At 54.1% G+C, this 13,559-nt stretch overlaps 1 protein-coding gene across 4 annotated transcripts; it reads right to left on the reverse strand.

The window, feature by feature from the left end:
- Window positions 1–152: 152 nt before the first annotated feature.
- On the reverse strand, window positions 153–12,188 carry ECH1 (enoyl-CoA hydratase 1). 4 transcript variants are annotated; one of them, XM_073321474.1, is made up of 10 exons: window positions 12,077–12,188; window positions 8,619–8,796; window positions 7,068–7,156; window positions 6,447–6,571; window positions 5,142–5,190; window positions 4,338–4,402; window positions 2,286–2,356; window positions 1,518–1,589; window positions 835–985; window positions 153–422 (listed from the first exon to the last, which is right to left on the reverse strand). In XM_073321474.1, the coding sequence occupies exons 1-10, from the start codon at window positions 12,126–12,128 to the stop codon at window positions 318–320; spliced, it is 957 nt and encodes a 318-aa protein (XP_073177575.1). In that variant the 5' UTR covers window positions 12,129–12,188; the 3' UTR covers window positions 153–317. The 4 variants fall into 4 exon arrangements, with proteins under 4 accessions (XP_073177575.1, XP_073177578.1, XP_073177579.1 ...); XM_073321477.1 differs by lacking the exon at window positions 12,077–12,188 and adding an exon at window positions 11,953–12,055; XM_073321478.2 differs by lacking the exon at window positions 12,077–12,188 and adding an exon at window positions 8,990–11,343.
- Window positions 12,189–13,559: the final 1,371 nt, after the last annotated feature.

Below are 13,559 nucleotides of genomic sequence, written 5' to 3' on the forward strand. Positions count from 1 at the left end.
GGTCCCACCTTCCCCCTCCACCACCTGAGGTGGCTATTCCCTGCCTTAGCCTCTGCCCCTTGCCACTTTCCAGCCGCCACCTTGGGCTCCCTTTCTCCCATGCTGCCTAGTTCAAACCCTGGACCCCTCGGCAGTGAGCCCCAGAGGGCAGGTTTGCTTGATTTCAGTTTATTAATAACTCAGCTCTGGGTTCATCTCATTGATGGCTTTTTCTGCTATGAAACAAGCTTTAGGGGCCAGCGCAGACCCCGCGGCCTGACCCAGAAAGGGGGGTCACCCTAAAGGCACTGTGGGCTAACAGTCCGATTGAGCCGCAGCTACATCTTGGAGTACACGATGTCCTTGGTGCTCTTCTTCTCCATGGCAGCCTGAGCAGATTTCATGAGGTCCTCAGTCTGCAGCATGCTCATGTTCCAGGTGGCCTGGGGGGAGGCACAGCAGGTAGAGGGGGGGCAGGAGAGCCACTGAGGGGAGGGAAATGCAATGGGCCTTTCCCCTCTAGCCACAGGAGGCCGCAGGCAGATTTCCAGGGCACAACTGCATCTCAGGGGCTGCGGGTTGGGGTTGAGGGGGACCGGCAGAGCTTGGTGTGGGGAGCCTGTGGGCTGCGGGTTGGGAATGAGGGACACTGGCAGAGCTGTGGATAAGGAGCCTGGGGGTGCAGGTCAGGGTTAACACCGGCAGAGCTGTAGGTGGGGAGCCCAGGAGGCTGGAGATCTGGCCTGAGGGGCACTGGCACGGCTGTGCGTGGGGAGCCCAGGGGCTGGGGTTGGGAATGAGGGGCATCCGCAGAGCTGAGGGTCAGGGCTAGGGGGCAGCAGCTTGGGTGCTCACCATGTACCGCAGGCCCTCAGACACGGAGTGGTCCCTGGAGTACACTAGGTTGACCTTGGTGCCCTGCACGGCCACGGGGCTCTTGCCAGCGATGTCGGCCGCCAGCTCAAAGGCGCCCTCCAGCATGGCCTGCTTGTCCTGGAAAACCCGGCTGGAGAGAGGGGAGGAGCCATGCGACGCTAAGGCGGGTGCTCCGACCCCCGGAGCAGGGACACCCCCCCCCACCTTGCGGATGGGACAGAACCAGTTCGCAGCAGCAGGGTCTCCAGCCAATCGCAGTGCACATCACGACAGGGGGCAGACCCCTCCCCCAGTGGCTCTACCCCATAGACCCATGCAGGGGGGAAAGGAAGCCCTCAGCCTCGTGGGCCTGTCTGCTCTCGGGAGCACGACCCCACTCCTCACGCGCTCAGGAATTGGGAGAAGGTGGAGTCACACGTAGGATGACTTGGTTCTATCCCCTGCTCTGGGAGGGGAGGGGAGTGGGATCTAGTAGTTGGGCAGCAGGGAGCCAGGACTCCTGGGTCTCCTCCCAAAACTGCCAGACTTAGGAGAAGCCCCCAACCCCTCTCTGTGCCTCCCTTTAGCCACCTGTGTGCTGGAGGAACAGGCTGCTTCTCCTCTGGGAGGCGGGGAGCGGGGGCATTCGCTCCCCTGGGTAACATGCTCATGGGGGCAGCTACCTGACCAGGCCGCTGCTCTCAGCTTCTGGAGCCATCATCTTGCGGGCGGTGAAGGCCAGTTCATTCACCAGGCTGGGGAGGGAGAGCACAGGGGCAGGTGTGGGTGTGACACACACACCTCCCTCCCTGGGAGAGGCTGCACCTTGCCAGTTATGCTGTACAGATCCCTTCCCCATGTCTCCGCTCTCCCACTGCCAGCACAGCAAGCCTGCAGCCCTGCCCTGCTGGAAACACAGCTACTCCCTGACACCCAGCCAGCTTCCAGGGGCACTGGGCGGCCAGTAGGGACCACTAGGTGCGGGAGAATGGATCCTAAATCCTCTTGCTCTTCAGCTGGGCCAGAGCTCCCTGCAGTCTCTCTAAACGCCACGAGGTGCCATTTCTGCCTTGGGCTGTTCCCACTCCCCTCCCCAGCAAGGTCCCGTGGGCAAAGGCCACAGGGTGACGCATGAGCCAGCCTAGAACGTGGCCAATTCAATGAAAGGAGCCTGGCCAGGCAAAGCCAGCGATGCTCGAATTGCAAGGCAAAGATGGGGTCAAAGGTGGAAACGACTCCCCACGATGGAGCGTGGGCCCGGAGGAGCGTGAAAGGGGCATTTTTCCAGGCACTGGTGCTCAGATTCTGTGGCACACAACATAACCCCCAGGGCTGTTAGCCTACCCACGGATCTGCCAGCTCTCCATCAACTGACTGCCCCTTTTAATGGGGTTGGGGAGAATCCGGGCTCTGACCCATCCCCACATTTGAAACCGGCTGCAGGCACATACCTCTGGTTCCCGATGATCTTGGGCAAGCGCTGCAGCGTGCCCACATCTGCCGCCAGCCCGATATCCACCTCCTGCAAGGGGGGAGAGAAGGGCAGGGATCAGACACCCTCATGCCTAGGGACGCGAAGCAGAAGGGGCATCAGCTCACTGGGCCACACAACACAAGGGAGCTGTGCCGGGGCGGGGGTGGGGGGGGGTGCAGGGTGTGTGTGATTCTGTTACTATGATCTGCAGGGAAATGGCCCGGCTACACAACGGCAGCAGGGACGGAACCCAGGTCTTAAACCACAAAACTCTTCTGCCTCAGCTAAAAAACCCAGGTCTGCTGGCCAGGGCTGCAGAAGGCGACGTATGTGGCCCAGCCACCACCAGAGGGAGCCACGTGGAGCTGGGGTAAAGAAGGCAGCTGTAGTAATTGTTGCAGAGGGAAATGGCACATTTGCCAGCCAATCACTCTGCTTCTATCAGCCACCCCCTTTTTTGCCTTTGACAACATAAACTCTTCCAAGCAGCGACTGTCTCGCTATATCTGTCCAGCACCCGCTACCACAATCCTGAGATGGACTGAAAAGTGGGTTACAATTGTGATCTGTCACTTTAAATGTTCTAGGGTTTTCCTGGTCCTGCTGGCAGGCCAGGGGGGCACTGTAGGAAAACGTGAGATCAGACTCAGTCAGCGAAGAGCCAGCTGAGAGCAAACTAGGGTGAGCTGAGCCCCTCTGCCTCAGAGGGCAGCCTGCTTTGTCTTGCTCTGTTTTGGGGCGCTGGTGTGTTAGGGTTGTAAAGTCTAAGAAATAAAGTGTTTTGCAGCAACCTTCCAGCGAGAGTATTGTGTGTTTTTATTTAACTTCTGCGTGTGTATGCCACTAACATAACTAATGCATCATCACTAAGCTACAGAGTTGACATAAATGGGTTCTCTGGGCTACTGGTTCAGGCTCTCAGCATACTCAGGCATCAGTTCAAATCCCGAAGGGGTTTGGCAGAACCATGAAAGGCAACTGTAACTCAGGGACCGCTTGATGCCACCTGCGTCACACTGTTTATTGTAATCATTGCAAGATTTAGGTACAGAAAATAGTGAGGAGTTAAATATATATGCTGAAAATTCTGTTTTTTCGGGCTGTAGTTGTAAACTGGTCACTCAAACATAGCGTGCCTTGAGACAAATGTCTCCAGACAGGGGATGGGAGACTCTTCTCTCATTGTGTGTCATACAATAGGCGTCTATTAGCATGCCAATGCCAGTGAAGAGCTGGCAGAGATGACAGAAGGAAATTAACAAGAAGAGGTAAACAGCGGGGGAAGAGAGGAGATGTCCTGTTTTGAGGTGAACATCACAGGTCTGTTTTTGGTATATTTGGCATCTTTCACCTACGAAGTAAACTGGTTGAAAACACTGGGGTTACGCTATCTTATAGGAGACAGGGGGATGCCCTGTTAGTGAAAGAGAGGCTCTAAGAAGTCTTAGAATTTTGTTTTATATGTAACCGTAGATGTATTCCAATCTTCTGACTTGCTAGCACTTGAATCTCTGTTTGACAAACTTATTCTCACTCTACGTAATTGCACTGAGTTTTACAAGCTGGAGTGTATTTTTCTTTTGGGAATAGTGGATCTGAGAGTTCTGCAAGCATTCTGTGCTGCAGGGACTGGGGACTCCAGAGGGATGATCCGAGGGCTCAGAAGTTAACGTGTGCCTATCACTACCTGTACAGAGAGAGCAGGGCCAGAGGCTGGTGGTTTCAGGGCGCTGATCCACAGACCAGACTGCCTCATGGTAAAGGCAGTTGGCAGCGAGGTGCCTGAAAACCCTGGATACCCCTGGGAAGCATCAAATGAGCTCGGATTCTGGAGGATAATTGCACAGCTGTGTAAATGCCTTATATTCCGCAGTGTGGAAAACACAGAGCAGTGCTGCTGGCATGTTACAAGTAACAGAGCCAGAAAAGCACACTGCTGTCACCAGCATGCCCCAAAACTTGCTTAAAAAGCCAGCAACAATCAGATTTCTGCCCTCAAGGGAAGGGCGGCAGAGGGCCCTGGACATACCTTCACTTGGAACCATGCATCCTGGGTGCAATACCGGATATCACAGGCAGAGATCAGGTCTACACCTGCAAAGGGAACAGACAGTCATTCTGGTCTTGCCGTAACATTCCCACACCTCCACTTTCCTGTCCTTGTTCTCCCTCTCTCTGGTGCCAGGAGTCTCCAGGGAGATTCAGACAAGGCTTCCCCTTGGGGCATCCCCTATACGGATAGGTGCATGACACCCCTAGTGCTGCACAGGGTTCAGTACTAACTCAGAGGGAAGGGTATCAGGGAGTAGCTGTATTAGTCTGGATCTGTAAAAGCGGCAGAGAGTCCTGTGGCCTTATAGACTAACAGACGTACTGGAGCAGCAGCTTTCGTGGGTGAACACCCACTGCATGCATCCAACAAAGTGGGTGTTCACCCACGAAAGCTGCTGCTCCAATACGTCTGCTAGTCTATAAGGTGCCACAGGACTCTCTGCCACTTTTTCAGAGGGAAGGGTGCCCCCTACTGATTCACTGATATAACTGCTGGCTTTCTCCATGGCCCGATTCGATCCCTCGTCTTGCTGTGAGGCTCCCAATGAGTGTCAGTTCTCAGGGCAGTTTGGACGCCACTCTACTGGGAGTCGAACCCTCATCGCACTCAGGCTACGGAACAGCCAGCGCCTTCGGTCCCTCATGGTCTGTGCCAGTTTGGAAACAGGGATCTAAGAGGTGAAAGGCTCTGCAGCCTATTGCTGATTCCAGCCCATCTCACGCCCATGAGGAGCCCTGAGCTAACATAGCCCTGTCCCATTCCCAATCCAATGGGCCTCACCTCCCCCAATGCAGGCTCCATGGACAGCGGCAATCACAGGCTTCGGACACTGGAAGAAAGCCAAGAGGACGTTCATCACTGAGGAGCCAAAGCAAATCAGCCCCTGCCCAGCTCAGAAACCCACTACTAAGGGTAGCAGGGACCCTGGCTCATCGGGGCTCCAGTCCCTTCTAAGCCCTGCTCTGTCCAGATGGGCCAGGTTCTTGCTCACATCCTGATTTCAGGGCTGACAGTGGGGCCACGAGAAGCTGGGGGTTGCAGGGAAGCCCTGATACAATGGGAGAAGGGCAGGTGTACACCACACACAAGGGCAGAAAACACTCCCCCAAGGAGGGTTCGTGCAGGGAGCTACAGTGCTAGCCAGGGGCCAGGGAGGTAGAGCCAGGAAGATGCTGGGATGCAGTTCTTGGTGATCCTGGACATGTTACTGTTATTTGTGTTATCGTAGGGCCATGAGCTCTAGTCATGAACCAGGCTCGCATGGTGCTAGGCACTGTACATTTTTATTGCTGTTAGGTATATTACGGTAGCACCCAGGTGCCCAGTCGTGGCCCAGCTCCCATTGTGCCAGGCGCTGTATATTTGTATTACTATTAGGAGTATTACAGTAGCATTGCCACAACTTGTCGCACAAATATCTTGGGACCAACATGGCTACAACAACACTGTAAGCGACGAGTGATGAAATTTAAGAATATATTATATGATCATGTTAAAGGAAGCATGCACAAAAGACTTTACAGCATAATAATTCTATATTCATACTTGCATTTTAAGATGAAATAACATTAAGGGGCAATTCATTTTTTTGATGAAGAAATGGATAAAGGGTTTTTTCTTCAGCTGTGCATGAAGCTTTCTATAAATGGGAAGCTACCCTATTTATAATGAATTCTAAACTGATTAATATTAAATTTACCTTTTTTGCTATTATATTTAATTTTTGTACTCAGAGATGTTATTGGCTGTTGTTAATGTTATTTTAATCATCATTTGCATCAATGCAAATTCTGCAAACCATGTACAAATTCCCCTTATACCACTTGTTAAAACGAAAACATATTGATGACCATGACCCAAGGTTGTGGCTGGAGTTTATTATACTTTTATACTTTTTATTTACTCCTCCTAACACACTTAACTTTAGCTAGTCTGAAGCCTGAAGTTTAGGCTTTAAGGCCTGCTTTCTACTTGCATTTCCTACACACTTGATTAGCATAAGCAAACATTTCCCTCCTAGTCCACACCAGGCAAGAACAGCTTCCTGGCAGGACAGGTGCTTGTGTCCCTGCCGAGCTTCCTCACCCTCTCCAGCACAGTGAAACTCTCCTGATACTCCCTGATCTTCTTGCGTGTGTTCCACGCCTTGCGAGCTGTGTCATCCCCTTCCACCATCATGAACATGCTGCCCATCTCCATGAGGTCGATGCCTATGGCAGGGAGTTGGGGGTAGGAGGGAAAAATCACACACACCCCTACTTCAATCACAAGAGTAACGATCAACCTCCCCGTACTCCTGCATGCCCAAATCTAGGGATCTGGACACTCAGCTGCTAAGACACTGACTGTTAGTGGTGAGGTCAGGGCCCCCGGGGTCATGCCCGAAACTGATGTTGCTCCTACCTGCCCCACCCAGGGGAGATGCACAGAGACTGGCCCAGGATGGCTTCTACTGGCCCGACCCAGCAGGAGGTGATTCCTGGCTCAGACCAGAGTAGTCCTGCTAGGGGGAGGCGATGCTGGGACTGGCCCAGTGCAGCTCCTAAGCCCAACAATGTCCGCTGAAAGAACCTCTTGCATAGTGACTGGTCACTATCGCAAGCCGGGAGCTGGCCTCTGGCTGGCAGGAAACCCACCCCATCTCCACAACACATAAGCCACTCGTCCGAGGCTCCACCTGTGTCCAGCACATTCGGGTTTCCTTACCGGCAGTGAATAGCTTCCCGGCACCCGACACCACCACCGCATGGCAGTCTGAGTCCTGGGCGATCTTGTTAAAACACTCCACCATCTCCCTGCAGGGATCAGAGCAACGGGAGATCAGCCAGGCTCTCACTAGAGGGACAGGTACTTCAGCCAACCCAAAAAAATTACAAAAACCCTCACCCTTAATTCTTGAAGGCACACCCCCCCCAGCTCCTAGGGGCGAGAAGGGAGTTCAGACTCAGACCCATTGGCTGATCCAGACATCAGTCCCACCGGGCACCAGGCTGAGACAAAACCAGCTCCAACAAGTTGTTGGATGTCAGCTGGGGACAAGGCTCTTACGGGGCAGACAGTTGGCTTAGAGGATGGCACAGCACGAGCGCAAGAGAATCAAAGCCACCTTTGTTCTTGATCTCTTGGGTGCTGTGGGATCAGAGACAGGTTAAAACAGGGGGAGAACATGGAAACATCCTGGCTCAGGGTGAGGATGGTAAAGCATCAGTGACCCCAGCTAAGAACATCCTATCGGCAGCACCTCACCAGGAAACATGCTGCTTTAGCAGAGGGCTTTATAGGCCAGCTGTGCGGAAAAGGAATTCGCGGCAGAGCCAGGAATCGAACCCAGGTCTTCTGGCCCCAGCCTCTAACCACAAACCCTCCTTTCACCAGACCTCTCCAGTTCACCAAGACTGCTCCCAGCCATTTCAGGAAATCAGCTGTGGCTTCTCCCAATACAGCTTCCTCCCATGACACATCCCCTCTTTCCAGGGTTTCTCAACCCATGGGTTGCAACTTGGGTGGTTAGAATGTGTCAGATGGCCAGGCGGGAGGCCTGTGGGGGGAGGGAGGGTGTCCTGCCCCCAGGGTGGGGTGGGAGGGTTGCAGAGTTCCCACAATGGCAGTTCCAGTCCCGTGGGGCTGGCTGGGCACGGCTCCCCACTCTGAGCACTGTTACATGGTGCACACTGTTGCAAGTTTGGCCCGTCCACCCCTCCATCATGACAAAGGGGTGGTTGGGCCAAACCTGAGTGGCGCTGCGTCCCCGTACCACAGGTTGCCACACAGAGAGCACAGCCGAGCCAGCCCTTTGAGACAAGAGCCACTGCTGAGGTATGCATGGTGTACTTAGAACGTACCACATTGGTGTGTACGTTCTACAGCAAGGGTAAGAAATATGTAGTAAGCCAGATGTGGGGTTTTTTTAGCACTACGGCTATTTACCAGGTTATGACAGGCCATCAAGGTTTACAAATGGATCCTAATCCCAGAATGGTTGAGAATCACTGCTCTCCAATGCTGCCCCGCCCTAATGCTGTCACATTCGGCTCTGGGCTCACTGGGGCAGAAATCTGTTTGAGATTTGACCCAGTTCACCCACCACCTGGCAGAGCAACGTGTGCCATCGACACCACAAGAACAGCCAGTAACTGGCTGCTTCCCTTCCCTTGCTTGTTTCTTGTTGTCTAGGGATACAATCTAGCCACAGCGGGGGGGGGGGGAGCGCTAGAGGACCTCTCAACGGATCCTCCAGCCCAGCGTTCCTAGGCTTACCTCCAGAACACTGCATTCATGGCGTTCCGTTTGTCCGGCCGGTTCAGCTCCACATGGAACACTTTCTCCCGCACCCTGGACACCTTCAGAGTCTCATAGCTGTGAGATGCATGGGGCTGCTCTGGGGCTGACGACATGGCTCTGAAGCTAAGCAGTGGCTGACACTGAGCGGACAGCTCTGGGAAAAGAGAAACACGGCCCATTAACATCAGGGATCCCAGGAAAGGAGAATTCCCGGGGGGTACTGGGCTGCACTATTAAATGGGGCAGAGACTGGTAAACGTAAGAGGAGCAGTACAGCCCAATGAATAGGGCACAGGGTTCTGTTCTTGGCTCTGCCACAGACCTCAAGCACATCCCTTTCCCCCTACCTCAGTTTCCCTTCCTACTCCTTGTCTATTTCATCTGTAAGCTCCGACACAGAGACTGTCTGCATATTGCACAGCACAAAGGGGCCTAAGGGTACATTCAGCACCGACTGCTGTGGGAGCTGCTCTGGGCTTGGCCCTTTTGAAAGTCAGTGCCTGAGTCAGAATTTCACAGCCCAAACGGTGGGACCCAAGTTACAGTGACACAGCCTCTGTTTTCCTTGCCACACAAAGATTAAAGTTCAGTGCTGCCTCTAATGCTCAATGCATCTTGGCAGAGGCGAGGGTTTGGAAGAATAATTAACCAGGGGGCTACACGGAGATTGAGCAACACAGAGCACACAAGGAAGCTGGTGTAGTTTGAGAAAAGGAGGAGGGTGGGTTTCATTTTTCCAGGTGGTGCTTGTTGAAATCTTCCTCTAGGTGCAGAATTTATTATGCAATTCTATTTACGCAGTGGTCCCTCTCCCCCAATTTTATCACAGAAAAAAACACCCAGACTTTTCTCAGTCCTTCCTAGGGGATCTCAAACCTGCAGAGCTTGGGCAGCTTTATTTGTATGTGAATGAGCAGACTGCTCCCTTGTTCATCTGCAGTGCCTTAAACCTCACCACCCACATGCAGGGGAGCAATTTTAGCTGCATTTGGCAAATTGGGCAAACTGAGGCATAAAGTGGGGAAGTGACTTGCAACATCTGGAAAGGGTTCAGAGTAGCAGCCGTGTTAGTCTGTATCCGCAAAAAGAAAAGGAGTACTTGTGGCACCTTAGAGACTAAAGAGAACCCAGGAGTCCTAGCCCCACACCCCCCTTGATTCTAACCACTAAAACACACTCCCTCTCAGAGCTAAGAACTGAACCTGAGTCTCCACTCTCAGCCCCCTTGTTCTAACTACTGGACACCATTGTCCTCCCACAGCCAGGGACAGAACCCAGGAGTCTTGATTCCCACCCTTCCTGCTCTAACTACTAGACACCACGCCCCTGCCAGAGCTGGGATAGAACCCAGGAGGCTTGACTCCTTGCCCTCCACTCTAACCATCCCTATCGGGGCCAGTTCTATCACCGACCTGTGCTGTGACCTCAGGCAAGTCCCTTCCCCACTCTGCACCTCAGTTTCCCCAACTATAGAGCAAGGACACTGAGCTACTTCACAGGGCTGTGAAGCTGAATTCACTTGTGTCCACAAAGGGCTTTAGGATGTTTGGACAGAAGAGGTAAGAGAAGGGGGACATAAAAACCCCTGAACACCCCGTGCATTCCTGGGACAATACTCAATGCTGCACATCAGTGCGGTGCTATCTGAGACACAACCTTTCCCCTAGTGTCCTTTGACCAGGCTTTCGGAGTCTGGCTTATAAATAGCATGTTCACATTGGAGGGGCGGGGGAGAGAGATATTCAGATCTGTTTGCACTCAGAAGCAATTGGGCAACAGGTAACTCCTTGCCCAAGTCTTTCACCAGGGCCGAGCCTGGATGCTCAGGGCACCCTGCTTTGCCTCTGTTTGGAAAATGTTTTCTCCAGAAAGATTCCCACACACGTGCACCCAGCAGAAGCCCTGGGAATTGGAGCAGGTCCCGATCTAGCCATCTTCAGTAATTCTATGCCACCACCATGCCCTCCCTTCGCATCATGGTCTTGGACACCATCCGATGGTCCAGGGACATCTACATCGAACATATCACCGGCCACCAACAGTACCAGGAGGTGTGAGCCGGTACGACATCGTGCAGCAACTATGGGAAAGGGACTGAGAGACTTTTTCCATTGGACCATATGAACTGGAACCATAAACTCACTGAACATTAAATCCCACCAAATGAGGGTAAACCCATCCTCATCATCGTATCCACTCATTATACTCCGCATCTGAACGCAGCCATTATATGGACAACATACCCCCATATCTCAACATCTGTACTTTGACCCGCTAAACTTTTACCCCCAATCGGGGAGATTGCAGATTATGTATTCCTTACGCCACCCGTTCCTAAACCAAATTTCGCACCCCTTGATAACCTGCACCTTATTCCCTGATAACCAGAAACTTCTATGCTTAAACTCTGTACCGTTTTCTTTTTACTTCAACATCATCTTAATAAAATTATTAAATCTGAGCACTGCCCAATCCTGCAGTGAGCGAGGGCTGGGCTAGTATTCCCATTGTACAACTGGGAACACCGAGGGCTTGTCGACTCTCGAAACGCTTTGAGGCACAGCCGCAGCGCTTCGGCGTAGACACGACCAACGGCAGACGTTCTCCCGTAGGCAACCCACTTTCCCGAGAGGTGGCAGCTAGGTCAGCTGACGAATTATCTACATATGGGGAGGTGCGGGGGTTAGGACGGTGTAGCTGCATGGCTTGGGGAGCGGCTGGGGGGGGGGGTCAACCTAAGTTTTTAGCGTCAGGCCAGGCCCGAGAAACGGTGCGAATAAGGGACTTGCCCCAGATCACACAGGGGGACCGGAGCGGGGTGGGAGGGGAGACACTGAGCCGAGATCTCTCAAGGCCCGGCCCAGCACCTTAACCACCGGTTCGTCCTTCCTCTCGAGGGCCCAGACCCGCCAGCTGATCCACGCAGACACCCGCCGACTTATTTCGAAGCGAGTCCGCCCGGGCCGCTTACAGCTGCAGCTCGCCGCGTCCGCAGGCCGAGGGCCTTGTGCCCGCTTTACAGGCGGGGAAACCGAGGCAGGGAGCGGGGTCGCCCAGGCCTGGGCTCCACCCCACCGGCTCCCCACTGCCTCGGTCAGACGCACCTACCTGTTCACCGGGGGGGGGGCACATACATCCCTAGGGCGCCTCGAGCCCCCGGGGACCGGCAGCTGGGGGGGGCTACATGAAATCGTGGGGGGGGCAGCAGGAGAGAACAAGATGCCCGGGGAGGGGGGGCAGGCCCCATGCCATGCCCAGGAGGGGGCGACCCTGGCCCCCCCCAGGCTGAGAAGTGGGGGGGGCTCCTAACCTGGGGGGGGCTGGACCTGAGGGGGATTCGCCCCCCATGACTGACACGCCGAGGGGGGGTCAGAGGTCAGGGTGCGAGGGGGGGTCAGAGGTCAGGGAGGGGTCAGAGCGTCCCGGTCCCTCACGTCTCCTCAGCAGCCCCCTCAGGACGGAGCCAGCAACCGCCGCCGCCGCCATCGAAGGCTCCCGCGCTCCGGCCGCTACCAGCCGCGTCAGGGGCAGCGCAGCAGCCGAGCCCCGCCCCCGCCCTGCGTCACTGGACGCGAAGCCCCGCCCCCGCCGCCATTTTAACTAATGGCACACCGCAGGAAAGATGGCGGCCCGTTCTCAGCCCCCCCCCACTCCTTCCGCCATGACACCCAGCGAGGCGGAAGTGCCCCGTCCGCCATGACACCTACAGAGGCGGAAGGGCGCCAGTCCGCCATGACACCTACAGAGGCGGAAGTGGCACCCAACAACTGCTACAGAGGCCCATGGGGGAAGCTGCGGGAGGCTCCCCAGGGGAGTGGAGGTGCCATACAGCCCCTGCAGCATGGGAGGCCTAGGCCTCATCTCTCCCATTGCCCCCCACCCCAGACAGGGCCCAGCCACTGCTCCAGGTTGATGCCCCTGCCCCAGCCCATCCCACTCCTGCTGCACCCCCCCCCGCCCCCGGTGCCGCATCCCACTCAGCCCAAAAGAACCCAGCCTTTGTCAGCCCCCCATAAACCTCCCCACTCATCTGGGCAGCGGGGACGGTGCCTCTGTCCCCCTCCCCGCCCCTTTCCGGGGGGCTTTTAGGTTTATTTTGGGTGGCACCGTACAGACCAAGGCGGGCCCTGGGTTCTGGTGACTCCCGGCTGCAGTTGTTGAGCTGTGGGAAGTAAGGATTTACTCAGCACTGCTGCCGTCAGTCGCTGAGGACACAAAGAGGCCTTCCCCAACCCACAGTCTAGCTTCCCCTAAACACACAAGGGGACAGCTTGTTTAATTAAAGGGCACAATATTAGACAGGTGTTATTGTGCCCGGACCGTTGGGGCAGTTTAATTTAAACCTGTTCCTAATGGTCTTAAATTAAACATCCCCAGCAGACATTTAAAGTTAAAGGTGCAACTCTTGTTAAAAAGCATTTAATGAGGCAGAATTTTCTTGCATTGGCAAAGCTTTTACAGTGCCTGATAAAGCATCTCGATTCATGGTTCTGTTCTAAAATGGCAATAATGCACATTGGAAAACATAATCCCAACCACATATACACAATGATGGGATCTAAACTAGCTGTTCCCACTCAAGAAAGGTCTTGGAATCATTGTGGATAGTTCTCTGCAAACATCTGCTCAACATGCAGGCATCCGTCAAAAAAGCTCACAGTGTTATGAACAATTAGGAAAGAGAGAAAAGACAAAAATCTATTACTACGGTATAAATCACACACCTTGAATATTGCATGCAGTTCTGGTCACCCCATCTCAAAAGAAAAGAAAAGATGATAGAATTGGAAAAAAGTACAGAGAAGAGTAACAAAAAATGATTTAGGGAGAGGGGTAGCTCAGTGGTTTGAGCATTGGCCTGCTAAACCCAGGGTTGCGAGTTCAATCCTTGAGGGGGCCATTTAGGGATCTGGGGCA

Source organism: Lepidochelys kempii, chromosome 23, assembly GCF_965140285.1.
Source record: "Lepidochelys kempii isolate rLepKem1 chromosome 23, rLepKem1.hap1, whole genome shotgun sequence".
Taxonomy (NCBI): Eukaryota; Metazoa; Chordata; order Testudines; family Cheloniidae; genus Lepidochelys; species Lepidochelys kempii.